Raw genomic sequence first — 14,725 nt, 5'->3', positions numbered from 1 at the left:
CGGGGGCCGAGGAGGACCCCAGCGAGATGTTCCTCTGGGGCAGCCGCGGCATCTCGTCGCTGCCGCCGGGGACGGGCGGGACGGGGGGCGGCCCCGGCCGGCTGGGGGGCGGCGGGGGCGCCGGGGCGCCGAGGCCGGGCCGGGGCGCGGAGGGCACGGGCGGCTTGCTGTTCTGCGGCGGCGGCGGGGGCAGAGCCGCCTCCCGGGCGGCCGGCGGCCGGTGCCCGGCGGGGGGCGGCGGGGGCGGCGGCTTGTCCTCCGCCGGCCGGCCCGGGGTGGGCGGCAGCGGCGGCCGGCCGGAGAAGGGGGTCGCCGCGCCGGGGCCGGGCTGCCGGAGGGACCCGGCCGGCCCCGCGCTGCGGCCGCCCGGGAACGGCGGGGGCGAGGGCCCCAGGCTGGGCTGCCGGCTCACGCCCGGCACCGGCGGCGACCCCCTGTTGTGCAGGCTGGAGGCGACGGGCCGGGGGGTGCTGGGCACCGGCGGCGGCGCGGCCTCGGGCTTGGAGCCGGCGTCGGGTCTCGGCGGCGGCATGCGGCTCCTCTGCGGCTCGGGAGCGGAGGTCCGCGGCCCCGAGGGCGGCCCCGGGAAGCGCGGCGGGCCGGTCGGCGGAGAGAAGGGCTTGGCGGCTGCGGAGCGGCCTCCGGGCGGCAGGGCGGGCGGGCGGCCTCCCCCGGCATCTGCGGACAGGGAAGAGGGCATCAGCATCCGTCGGGCAGCGGCTTCGCCCGACGGCGTCCTGAGGGGCTGCGAACACCGCGGGGCAGGGGCTCGGCCTCGGCCTCGGCAAGGGGCCCGCAAGCTTTCGGGGCTGGGCGCCCGGGAACAGTTAGCAGCAGCTGTGGTAGCGTCGGGGAACCGCTCCGGAGCGGCGGGTTACATCCCGATAACGCTTGTGAGGGACGACTCGCGAGAGAGCACGGCGGCCGCAAGGTAACGCAACGGATGCGGCCGCCACACAGCCAGCAGTAACGTGGGGAGGGAAGAAATGGTGCACCAAGAACAAGTGCTTGATGCCATCAACCCGGAAGCAAAGGAGTCTTAGCTTTTAAATGATACTTTACAACAGTCTGGCAAAAGGCTCTTTTCAGCCCTTTCTAGTAGCTGTTATCTAAGGATGTACTTGTGCTCGTCAGGAAGAAGGCAGCCAGCCTTGCAGTTGAAGAAGTACTGTTCTGTGATGCCAGGAACTTTTGTATTAATACGAGTTCCCAAAATAAGACTGTGACACAATAGAAAATAATACCAGCTCTGAGAGACTGTTTTGTACGTGTGCTGAAAAATTACGTTAGTCTATAAAATACATAAGATTCATAACACCCTGCAACCCCCATTGCCCAGTCCTCCTTCAACAGGCGTGAAATCCTATGTCCTTAACCTTACAAAACTCACTGGCCCCAGATCGCCTTTGTTTCAAGGGGCACGAGGCTTTGGGCAGCTGTTCTGAAGAAGAATGCAGTGCATGCCCCCAGACAAGCCTCCAACTGCAGCCAGCGTACCAGCCAGCTGGGATGCCTCATGCGCTCCCTAAGTGGTAAATCATGCCGTTGTGGAGCTGATGCAGATGTACTTTCCATTTGGAAAGTAGATCCTTTTTCCTGGTGCACAAAGGAGAATTAACCTGGAATCTTCTTAAGCTCCTCTCTGTCCTGCACACCCACAGCTAAGGCAGGACCTAGTCTGCCTGACTACTTTGCAGGTAGCAATTCAACTTTGCTGAGATCTTTAGTTTTCATCAATAACTAGTAGGATGTGTGGAAAGAGGAGTCTCACTTCTCCCTTGTAAAACCTAGTATTAAAACAAGATTCAAGCTGAAAATTACATTTCCTAAGAGCCTATTATATTTGAAGACTTCTTCAATCCCAGCAGGTAATTTACTGCAGTGCTATGAAGGTTTTAAGCAGTGTCATTTACTTTTTCACACTGGAACTGCAAGGTGTTTCTTACCGGCATCTCGACTTGCAGCAGATCTGAGCTTTGGCATTCCTGCTTGAAAAAGGCCTCCAAGGCCAGGTGGTCCTCCACCACCGAAGCTGCCACCACCGGCACCACCAAAACCCCCGCCGCTGCTGCCACCGCCGCCTCCTCCAAAGCCCCCACCGCCACCTCCACCAGGTCCTTTGGGTTCTGTTGGGAAAAAAATCCCCCACATTAGGCAGAGAACCGAGACGGATCCTGCGAAGTCATCTCTTCCATTAGAGCAACGCTTGTAGCTGGGGAAAAATGGACGAGCTTTCAAAACACACAAGTCCTTGTTCAGGTTGGATCATTACAGCTACCATCACCACCACTATTGCACCATGGAAGAGGTGGTGCAATAAACATAGCCACTGTATTTTATTAAGCCATCACTTTTCTTTAGCCTGCTCTGGACTAGAATGCTGAGAAACAGTCACTATGGAGAATTTGGAACTGAGCATGGATGGGACCTCTGAAAATATCATGTTGTCTTTGTTAGCGTCTTTGTAGCTGCTTCCCATTTCTTCATACCTTTGCTCTCTTATCCTTCCCCTCCACTTCTCCATAAGCAAACCGAGAGGGCAATCTCAGGAAATGAGGAAGGAAGGACGAAGACAGAGGTGTCCTTCCTCCTGGAGGTGTCTCTGGTAATCACTTCTGGGAATGCACAGAACTCTGTCACTATTGATGACGTTGCAACATATCTACTTATTTAAAGCCTAGTGCAGAAAAAGATTTCATTTCTGATTACTTTCCTGTAGGTCCAGAAATGCAGTGACAGGATCATTAGCTGCTAATTTTTCCAATAGACAGGAGTAATTTTATCAGCCCTCCCTTCCTCTCCCATTTCTCTCTAACATAAATATTTCTGCTGTGACAACACTGAGATGCTGGAAGTAAAATGAAAGTGTTTTCACAGCTACAAATACAGGGAAGAGCCCTGTTCATAGCATTACTGCAAAATGAGCAGGCCCACGTGTTGGCATATCTGTGGACATCAGCTCTCAGATGACGGACTACATGGCTGAGGATCAATTACTTAATTTCTTGGCATCTTGACTTCCACAGCTTCGGGTGGGTAAAAACTTTACTGACTTCAAAGTAATTGAAACCTGTGGATGCATTGGATTGCACTTCTAATAATCCCACCCAGAAAAAAGGAGGAAGAATGTGTTCATGGGGGAATGTTTCACATCATCCTTCTCTTTTCTTAAGCATGTTAGTTCAGTTCTGACTCACATAGGGTGTGAACCTCTGAAGAAATGCTGCTACTATGGTTTAGTCTGTCATCATGATTTGTTAATTCATGTAAACAATAGGCTGCATCATTTTAATCTTACTTTTACCCCTCCTTTAATCCCCTTAATGCTTTTCTCCAGCTCATTACAATAGCTAGAACATGTAACTTTGCTTTCAGAGATAATACTCAAGTGTTTAAAAACTAAAGTATCTGGCTGACTGCAGGACTGTATCTGTTTTTTTAATTATTCTTTATTGGTCACACTCCTTTGGGCATTTCCTTCTTTCCTCATCATCTTCCTATCACAGTCCAGCCTTTAATTGCATGGCCAGACCTCGACTGAGTTGTGTCACATTTGCTAATCAGTCTGTAGAAGTGTCTTCTCTCCCTCGGCAATAAAGGCTGTTCCTCTGACGCAGCAGGCCCTTGCTCCTCGCTCTTCTCCTGTTTCTGTTCTGTCTTCCCAGTGCTTTTGCTACACGGGCTTTTCCAGCCCCCTCTCAACACTTGCTGAGATGTATGGTGCACAGCTGGATGGAGACCTTGTCTCCATTCAAGTAAGTGGAGGCAGCTGCCTTGTGCCAGAGCACCGCCAGGCAGGCTGAGCAACAAGGCTCAGCCAAAAAGCTAACACCCCTGAGTCACTCCAGAAGTGGCAAAACTGCGTGCAGCCATGACACACAAGTGGGGCTGTGGCTCCTGGTTCTGGTTTTGCTTTAAGTGGTACTGGGGCCATTAACAAGCCAATGGTGTTGTGCCAGGGGTGCCTTTATTTTTATACTGTTTATGCGAAAGCAGAGTCTGAAATTCCACTTTATTCTCTGTGCTGTCCTCAGTCCTGACAGGGTCTTGTTTGCCTGATCTGCTGCAGCTCCTCAGCAGAGCGCCTAGTTGGGTTTGCATAGTTTTCTGATTTAAGCAAATGAGAAAATAAACTGCTTTATGAAAGTCAGCAAACAAATTAACACTCGCATTTCATAAGTAATACTTGATTTCTCAGCTGACTTAATCCATGATGAACAGAATTTATTTTTATGCATGCCAACTGCTGGCATTTTATTTTACTTACTTGTCTCATGGCAGTTCATCTGATGATATACAAAATAATTTTCTGCATTCAGGTATGTAGAACCATTCACGCATACAGAAACTCCAACATGCAGAATCATACTTACTGTCTAGAATCGGAGCACTTCTGTCATTAGTAACAGTCTTCTTTAGCTTTTTTCCTTTGGTAATATCAGATAATAGAGCATTTCGCCCTGCTTGTTCTGACCTGCTTAGGGATGGCTTTTCAGTATTTGCCTGCAAAATAAAATTAAAAATGAGGAGGAAAAATAAACCTCAACTTCTAGCTACAAAGCTCTGCTCAAATATGGTAGTTACTTGAGACCTCAGTTTCTGTTCTAACAGCGCTGGAGTAGGTAGCACGCCATGTCTGGTTTTGTGAATGATATTATAGGTAGCCGGCCTTGTTACTGACTTGAGGCCCCAAACACTGCTGCTATTCTAACCCACACTACTCAGTAGAAACAGAACAGTTTTATGCGAATTCACGTTTTTTTTTAACTCAAGATTTAGAGTCTCTGATCTTTTAAAGCCAAGGCACATCTGTGGCAAATTGCCATTTTGGAGACTGAACAAGAACAGACTACACACATAATTTGATTACACAAAAAGGTGGACATTCTTGAAAGTTGTAGTGAAAGCTCCTAATATACAAATTCTGGATAAATCAGAAGATGGATCTTTATCTACTATTTTAGTTTTGATAGAAATACTTTAAAATGGCAATCACCACTTCAACAATATAGACCTCTTCAAATAGACCCAATAAAACCTTTAGATGCATAAGCTTTTTCTCAATGGTCCTCTTTTTCAGTTTGTTTTGGTGACACAGTTTTTCAAGGAAGAACCAAAAAAAAACCCCAAACATACACATATATGCGCACGTGCGCGCGTGCGCACACACACACACACACACGTATGGTTATTTCTTCTAGGAAATGATGGTTCCTGAAGAGCTTTCTAACTTAGCAGATCAGTGTTATGGAAATTTCCTGAAAGGTGGTGAGAGGTGCCATGGAGGGACCAAGCACAGAGTCCGTATCTTGCTTGTGGTGGAAAATGAGGGAAAGACTCTTCAGCGGCACAGCCCGACCTATCTGTGCAACCAGCTAGGGTTTTGCTATGAAAATATCTGAGTACTTTACAATGGCATTTCAAGAAGCCTTTTTCTTTCTTGTGAGGTCAGGTGAGGATCTTTCAGTGAGGTCACTGACTGTCGGAGGGCAAACACAGCACAAACTCTATTTCGTCTTAGGCCGACTTAGGTCCGATGTAGTCTCACCCGCCATGCTGTGCCAGCAGTGGATCCTGTGCTCATACCACAGGCTGGCCAAGGGAGCTATGCTGGGTATGAACTATCCTTACCAAATTTAAACAATAGGATTGTTTTTTTCCAGCTCGGGTCATGTAAGTACTAGAGTAGAACAAGGGAGAAGGTGGGAGTACATGGCTGGAGAAAGGCAAGGGTAGAGCAAGACTTCAATTCTCCTGACTTAGACAAGCTGTTGAGGAGCTGTGCCTCGCCACCCAGGATCCCTACACCAGATCAAACCACCAGTGTGGGAGGAAGAGAAGGAGGGAGAGTCAATGTGGCTAGTGACATCCATATGGGCACTGGAAGGGAGTGGAAGTGATAGTCCCTCTTGTAGGATCAATTATCAACCGTAAATAAAATGTCAGAGAGCTTTCCCCAAATATCATGCATACCCTTGTCCACACCTCAGTGCCTCTGGACATCCCGTTCAATATGACAAGCAGCAACAGAGCACAGTGTATACGGTACATTTACCTCCTGTAAAACTTACCAAGGCCAGAGTTGGGGGGGGGGGGGGAGCTGGAGGGGGAGGCACGGGCATGATGGAAGGCTGAGCTCCGTCTGGTCTTGCTAAGAAACCTGCATAGCAAAACACATAAACACACAAGGCCCAGAGATTAATACATCTTAATAAATAAATTTCTACTCCGCTAAAAAACATCCTTGCAGCTAACAGGTTTATCTGCTACGTTTTCTAAGTCTAAATAGTATGTAAAAAGCACTTCATGTTTCATTGTATGGAAACCAGCTGCATCCTTAAACAGGGGCTCCCTACATGATCCCCATTGCCATACAAACTCACAGAGATACATATCCAGTTTTGCACACGTACGCAACCCATGCATTGCTATGGCAATGCACAAAAATGCAATCTTGTTCCTGTGGAGATACTTCAGGATAATCCCATAGCTATACCATCAACCCTTAACTTCAAGAAGGCATCATCTCTTTACGATCATACTCAGAAAGAGATGCTGACCTTTTAAAGCCCTTAAATTGCTCGAAGATACACACACACTGTTATGGGTAGGGTAGACCAGCAGAACTCTAGGAAAGACTCATGCTTCTTCCCTTCTCCCTGCTCGCTCTGAAGACTCCAAGCTCCATCATCACCTCTGAATGCACCTTCCTCCTCCTCAGGAGCAGCACACACAGCCTTGCTCTGTGCACTTTCCCAGAGGAGGAAGAGCAAGCAGGCAGCCCAGCCTCCCAGCCGCAGGCTGCTGCAGAGGGAAAAGCCTGGCTGCCAAAGCTCGGGCTTCCCTGCTGGAGACCAGGCTCCTGTTTTTCCCCACCCCAAGCAGAACTTCCAACCTAGGGCAATCCTAGGAGGGCCACACCTGAGATGTAGAACTTCATTACAACAAAAATATTAAACGATAAAAAAGAAAGGACAAGCATCGAGGAATTTTTTTCAAGTCACAAGGGCTTTTTGTGGCATTTTGGCACAGTGCTTGCTAGAAGTGTGCCTATCGGAGGCTCCAGGGATTTTCTCATGGTGCTATGGCATTTCAGGATGTGCTTTGCTCTTGCCCATTCACCTGAGCCAGCTTTAGTAACAGTGGTTTGCCACCATTTATATAATGTTTGCACAAGACAGGCAAACACAGTGGGAATAGGAATAAGGGTTATTCTCCAGACAACCCCAGGCTGATGGCCAAGTTCCCCAGGGCAGTTATTTACAAGAATACACAGCTCTTACTTTCTGAAGTCACTTAACTGTTTTTGATAAAACCAAGGAGAAGCGTAATAGCACAGTATCTGCCAAATCAACTTCATGCTAGGCACACTACCCTTTACAGTTTAAATGAGCATTAGGAAAATGTTCTGAATGGAACAAAGTGACATTTGCAGTGAGGGTTTGAGGTGAGTCACCACCTACAAAGCCTGTAATGGCTCTGAGATGATCCATGATATTTGTGTGAGAAAAAAATGATTAGAGGTACAGATTTATCTCATCAGACGCTCATGCTTCAAAAGAATTAGAATACAGCTATAACCCCCCCCCAAAAAAAAAAAAACCCAACCAACCAACAAACCTGCTGAGCTACCTTTCTCAGAAGAAAGCTGTTCTGAAATAAGACTTTAATGGCTTTTGTCTAAAGTCTTTAGGGAGGAAAGGGCTTGGAAAGGAGTTAGACACATCACCCCTTGCTCTGGCTGACTATCTAGAAAAAAACATGGAGTTCAAAGTGGCGTGAGGCACTACCACTGTCTGTAGTGTTTGCAGGTTTTCTTCTCCTGTGCTGCAGAAACTGTTTCTCTTTCCGGTTACTGTGAAAGAGCAAGCAGAGCAGAGGGGAAGCTGGCAGATGGACAGACTGACAAAAAGGAAACTGTGCGAAGCCAAGCCTGTGCAGCACTGTGCAAACACATGCGTTCACAAAGTCCTGCAAATGGACCAGTGTGCTCTCATCCGTCCTCTGGTGCGTTACTGCGCATCTGATGGCGTCTCCCGAGAAGCACCAGCTTCACATTCAGAGGATCTGCTTGAATTCAGTTATATTCCCGTCTTCTGTATTTCTAGCTCTCAGTCGTTACATAAAACTCTGCACAAAGCCCTATCATTTCCCGATCTGTTTATCCTAAATGCAATATTTGAAATCTGAAGCCTATTAAAAGCACCAAGACTAATGCTGCTTTGTTCTTCAGCTTCCTGTTTAAAAAAATAGTCAACAGGAAAATTATTTCTTACAGCAGACCACAACCATCCGGTTTCTTAACACAGTCTTTTCACAGCTGCAGTTGTCTCTAGCATAACTGTGCCATTAGGCTATTTCACCAAGCTTTTAACTCCTTCAACTGATTAAAAAGAGAAAGAGAAATTCTGCTCTCTGCACTGCTTTGATAAGAGGCCAAAGCAGTCTGGATAATGCACCGTGAGTCTCCTCGACATTCCATGTGCCATGGGAAAGTTTCTGGAGCAGGCAGAATAAAATTTGGTTTGATATCAGACTTTTAAATGAATTCCTTAAGGCAGCTCAGACCTGAATGCAGCAAGTGAGCCAGCTGGTCTGTGAAGCGCTTTCTCTAAAAAGCAGTATTTTTGCAAATGCCATAACTTGTCTACCTCCCTGTCAGTTAAGCGATTGCTTTCTGCATGCTTGTGGTGGTCTGGTCTACTTTTTTTTCCTTTTAACTGGGCTGGTTTAGATCAGCTTCTTAAGGAATTGGTGGGGACAGAAGGGAAGCAAGGTATCACTCGAAGCCTGAGTTCTCTAAGGGGAAGCCACCACCCATGAACACATCCAGCCCCTCCAAAATCCTCCCTGCACACATTATTTGCAAGGAGGTAAGGGGGAGAAAGGCTCTGGGTGCCCCCTCTTTCCCTATCCCATATTCCAGAGGGATGACATCCTCTGATTTACCTGTAGTCACCAGCGGCACACTAGCTAGTACCTCTTCTGGTACTGAAGGGCTTTCTCAACAGGACAGGGGTGGAGATTAGGTACACAGCTGCACACTGTGAACTTAGCATTTAGCTACTGCCGAACAAGCCCTGTAACCCCCAGGGCAGTTAGAAGGGGGGTCTGGAAAATGGCATTTTGGAAGCACAGGACAAGCTTCTGTAATAGGCCAAACTCAGGCAGAACTGGCTTGAAGTTTAATGCAAGCATCCCGCAGAGTTGTTTACTCATGATGTTCTAGAGCACACACTTCCTTTAGGAGCCATCAGAAAAAAGATCATATGGCATGACTCAGAGACCTGTGTGCCCGCACACAAAAGTATAATGCATACACTTACAGAGCCAGTAAAACACCCTAGTTTGTAAAATTTTAGCTTAAAACGTAAGTTATGATACTACTTCACTCTTACTTTTGTCACACTCTGACTCTGCTTCTGCTGCTGAGAAAGAGAATTTCAGAAACTCAAGCTGAAACTTTGCAGAAAGAAACAGCACCTCTGCCTTTGAAGCTCTAACTCACTCTTGCTGCTCGGTTGTTAGATTTTGTACAATCTATTTCTCTGACTTTTTGTAAGCAAAAAAAAAAAAAAAAAAAGGTGCTCTCTGGATTTTTAAATTTGATCACTATAAGCCTGTAGGAAGAATAATAATGTACTTGAAGAGATGCAGCAACCTGGGGGCTTGCCCACACAGCACAGGGCAGTGCTGGGGCTGACCCTTGGGATGAGCAGCACCTCTGGGGCTGCAGAACCAAAGCAGCTGAGTCAGCACAATGCTGAACTTGAATTCCGCAGCTGCTTTGTTCATCACTGATTCGCAGGATCACTGTTTTGCACAGAGCATAGAGATGTTCTAAGATGTTAAGCGTAACTCTGCAATTAGAGGAAAGCTTTGGTTACTGTCCTACACTTCAGCAATCGACTCAGTTCATTATTTGCTTTTGGTCAGTGGGAAAGAGCCGGATTGAAGAAATGGACATTATGTTCAATTGCTAACAGCCGACACCATAAAATACCTAAAATAGTGACTGATCCACCCGGTAATAAATTTTACCTACCAAATCTGTTAACAACCAAGTTGCTGATAACACACGGTGCTGCAGGGTGTTGAAAAGGAACCAATTTGAAAAGACCAAGGCTGAAGGCATATCGGTACTTTGAAAGCCAGGACACATGCCCTTGCATATTTTCTAGGCAGTAGTGTAAATTATAACAGCTTTTGAGAAGCTATATGGAAATGTTATATCTAGATGCGTATTGGTGGTGCAACAGAAAGGATTGCGGTAACTAACCCACACACGTACACCACAGCGTCGGCCCTGGAGCCCCAACCAGACACAAAGGTCTGTATTGTCAGCAAGAGAGAAGGATTTCCACAGCTGGCAGCAGCGTCAGCAGCTGCTCTCCCACTGCGAGGCGGGCGCCGGCAGCACCACGCACGCTGCCGTCCCCTCCGGAGGCCCAGCCCTGACGCGACCGGGGCCGCCGTCCCTACGAGCAGGCACCCCGCCGCAGCCCTCACGCGTGCCCTGCACCGCCGCCGCTACAACCCCGGTGCCAGGGCAGCCTGCCTGCAGACCACGGGCAACCTTCTCGAGAGGGGTGTGCACGCAGCCTGCATCCGCTGTCTTGTAAGAAAGTCACGCCGGCCGTTAGCAAACGCGGTGCCCCAGAGCTGCCCGCCTAGCCCCAGGTAAATCATATGATCCGAGCTGCGTAAGGAAGCTCTGATTTTTGCAAGCTACCACGCACACCCGGCAGTCGCTGTCAGGAAAGGTATTAAAACACTATGATATGCAACGCATCATGGTAAAAACTAATTTCATTTAAAAACCAAAACAGAGGAGAGAGAAAGTCTATGTTGTGTTCTGCAAAGATCCCCTTGCTCCGCGAAGTAATCCATGAAGAGCAATAAGCAAAAGCGGCACTAAACTGAATTCCGTGAAACACAAATTCTGGGCGTTTCAGATTTAATTTGGTACTTCAGAAATCATTTCAGGAGCATTACAAATGCTAAAAAGAAATGTGACATTTAACGCGGGGTGGACAGTGCGAACAACTGGACTGCAAGTGCACTGTTTGCATCTAGTCAGCCATTTTGAGCTGCTTCGAGGTGCCCCCTCTTAAACACATTGAGTCAGAGGCAGACAGACAGCTCGCTGCGGTTAATCATTTCCTGCATGATTAATTTCCAAGCAAAAAAAGAGGAAGGAACAAACAACTGTAGAAATAAAATAGAATTGATAGAACTTCAGGGGAAAAAAAACTCAAAGTTGCCCATTAAAATGCTGATTGGCCCTCTATGCAAAAGGACCTAACTTCCAAATCAGTATTGATTTGGTTCTTTCAAAATGCATTACTTCCTGCTAATGAAAGTAGGGAAAATTTTTAAAAATCTGAATTTGAGGAAATTGGGCTAGGTTACCAAGTACTTCGGTAAGGTAGCTCTCAAAACAAAAAGGACAACTAACTGTAAACACATTACAAAGTAGTTGGAAAATCATTTAAAATCAGCTTCATACAGACCACAACATTTTTTCATTTCTGTTTTTTAACAGAGTCCAGAACTATTAAACTGTTTTGATAAAAAGTGTTACCAAGATGTCATGAAATTTGTTCAAGTCCCCCTGCTCCCACTTTCCTCAGTGGACCTGAGTCATCAGTAAGTCTACATGTCCCACGTTCCACCACTGTATCCTCCAAAGACCACAGGGGCTCTCTGCTTTCAGAGAGTTGGTGCGGGAGTGCAGCAAGGTGCGAACGAGAACTTTAGAGGATGCTGAAGACACTCCTCCCGTGCAACATCATGCCAGTAAATCCCATCTAAAAAAATCAGGTATTTTTCTTCTTCTCTTTTTATAAAAGTTTCTAAATATGTAGAGACCTATAAATAAATATACAGATAGATGGTTTTAAGCCCCTAAAGAATTCAACAAGGGCACCAAACCAAACCCAGTACAGCATGAAGCTACCTGAATATACTGAAGAGGAATCCCCTACAGGGTGAAGAAAGAATATTTAGGAGACTTTCTGGCCTCAGTCACTCACACACAGAGCAGTGAAAAGCCTGACAGGTGCAAAAGTAACCTGATACAAGTTTTAATTGAGACACGGGGGGGGGGGGGGGGGGGGGGGGGGTGCTGTGTAACCACCCTATACTCAGCAGGAGAGCCTGGACTTTCCTCCTCCTAACTGGGATAAACCTTTTCGAAGCCAAGGAGCTCTGGAGGAAGAAAGTGACACCTAAAATGTTACTCTCAGTATTTTTGGGTCCTTTAACATCAGTGATCGGTCTTTTAAGGATGGTTTCTGGCTGAAACGACACTTCTTTTAGTGCAGGGATTACAAGACTTTGTGGCCTGAGAAAGGACATTACAAGGGTGTGAGAATGCAAATTGTCCTGTCCTGTCTGGAGGAAGCCATGGTAGCGAAAGGAGGCACTAACGTTTCACCCTTAAAACCACTTGCAGAGATCTGGACAGCCAAAAGACAGACCAACAGAGGAGAAGTTACTTTGGATGTATGACACCCAGGGAAATTCTGGGGAGCTGCTGCTGCCAGAGAGAGGAAGCCAGCTTTATTTGGGACTTTTTGCATTTCAGAGAAACTCTCCACAGTACCTGAAATGAGTGGTATGACTTTCCACCCAGACTGAAAAATGCCATCTCCTACGCAAAATGCCAGGGCAGAGAAAGTGGCCGGTACCAGCGATGCCGGAGAGCTCTTGCCCGGACCCCAAGTCAGAGCTTCCTTTCTCTTTCCACAAATGGCCCTCAGGGGGGTGATGGATGGTAGGCTTCATTCATGGGCACATGCGTAAAGTGGATGAGGTCTGTGTGGCCCCAAAATAGGACTTAGCCCAACCTGAATGACACACAGGAGCTGGCAAGAACAGGAAGATCTGCCACGGGGAACTGCGTCTTTACAAACTCGGCAGTGACCGACTTGGGGGATGCAACGCCATTCTTCTATGGTCAGGGGCCAAAAAGGAGAGAAGAGGAAAGCAAGAGCCTGGAGGTCTCTGGCAGGAGTGCACTGGGCATTCCCGGGGAAGAAACACATGTCAGGCCAGTATCACAGTGAGCATTTTTTCAGCCCTACTTAGGCTGCAGAGAGATGATATATTTTTTGTTTTGTTTTGTTTTAGACATACCCTTTTCAATAAATCGCAGAGTTCTAATCTTTTACCGCTTATAACAGTGCAACTGAGCTATGTGAGAGGTGCAGGTGCTAGGGGGGTAGTGAGGAAAAGTAAGATAAATAACCACAACAGCAAACAAAGCACAAGACTAGTTAGAAAAAAAAAATGAGAGGATGTCATGAGGTGCTTTCACGTCTCTCTACGTGTTATCCCAGGCACCCGCGCCCTGCCAACCCTATGGCATCTCCATCTTCCTCTACTCCTCATGCTCACCTCCCTCATCCCTGAGCACCCAGCCAAGTGCAGTGACCTTGCAGGCAGCACTGGCTGCAGCTCACACTGGGCAATTCCCCAGAGCCTTAAACCCCCCTAAACAGTTTCGATCTACCTCTTACCATCACAGGAAAACTGTAACAAAGCAGGTTACCGGGGAGTGTCAGTGACAAGTGAACTATCAGACCACTGAGCCAGCACACATCTGTGGGGTCCATGACAAGTTGCATCCAGCAAACCTCATCTGTCAAAGGCAAGCAGGAGTTATAAGGCGAAAATCCAGCGGCACTGCATCCATGGAAAATTACAGCTAAGAAATAGGCCGCTGTGGTGTCAGAATGTTGTTTTAATCCAAGTATTTTAAAAAGCTTTTTTCTTTTCAGTAACATATTTTTCAAGATATGCAGAGGATCATAGGCAATGGGTAGCTTTGGAGGACTGCCCCCAGTCACCAATATAGTCACTATTTGAAAGAAGCAGCAAAGCTTTTGGTCAGTTTAAGTGTTTGGATGTTGACTTGAGAAAAGCTGATAATGTGAGAGCAAATACACTATAGCAGAAAGTATCTCTCTGACTCACTGAAAACAGGAATTACTTCCATCCAACCCATGCTCCTATAATTTCTTTCAGCCAGTGCTTCCAGAGGTGTACAGAAATAGTCCTGTTCGCTCAGACTCTGAGAATTGGCTCACGCCACCCGCCACAGCGACCCTGCCCTGAGGAGCAGGACCTCAGCCGTGCAAATGACGCCTGGAGCAAAGCCCCTGCACCGGGCACCGCGGGAGGGAGCCTCGCTGGTGTTTTAAAACAAGTACCTATGTGTCATTCCTCAGTAGGAGGTCGGGGCCAAACGCAGCAGAGAAATCTAGAGTTACTGGGCTGTATCCCAGCCCTCGGGACAGGAGGACACGACTTGAGACATTGCAACCTCCCTCCCTACTCCTGCCTCCCTGCCAAAAAATGAAAAGCCCTTCCCCCAGCCCCTCCACAAAGAAAAGCCCTACAGCAAACAGCTTCACCCTCTCTCCCAGGCAGAAGTGATGGTTAAGGACCGAGCTGTTTGTGCCTGAGCTCTTACTTCCACCGTCCAGAGCACAGCTGCCTGCAACATTCAATCGTGTACCATCCAAGACAGCCTTTAGTCAACCCGAGTGTTTGAAACAACGCACGAGGCTGTGTTATCCTAGGCACGCTGCCCAACGCGGCCAATGAGGGATTCACCCAGGCTGGAGGCGACCTCAGCGTGCAGCCCTAAAGAAAGGGACCCTTGTAATGGTGCTCTGGAGAGGCTGTAGGGGCAACCTCTCCACATAGGGACAACATA

The 14,725-nt window shown here is 47.7% G+C and overlaps 1 protein-coding gene across 1 annotated transcript in view; it reads right to left on the bottom strand.

The window, feature by feature from the left end:
* Positions 1-14,725, bottom strand: part of WIPF1 (WAS/WASL interacting protein family member 1) — a 57,335-nt gene that overhangs the window by 9,784 nt on the left and 32,826 nt on the right. The window contains 4 exon segments of the mRNA XM_041124246.1: positions 2-678; positions 1,947-2,126; positions 4,374-4,503; positions 6,072-6,160. Of these exon segments, the coding sequence (XP_040980180.1) occupies positions 2-678; positions 1,947-2,126; positions 4,374-4,503; positions 6,072-6,122 (1,038 nt within the window). The 5' untranslated portion in view covers positions 6,123-6,160.

Source organism: Aquila chrysaetos, chromosome 6 (genome assembly GCF_900496995.4).
Source record: "Aquila chrysaetos chrysaetos chromosome 6, bAquChr1.4, whole genome shotgun sequence".
NCBI lineage: Eukaryota > Metazoa > Chordata > Aves > Accipitriformes > Accipitridae > Aquila > Aquila chrysaetos.
Note: the sequence above shows the minus strand (reverse complement) of the source record. Positions and strands in the feature narration are given on the sequence as shown.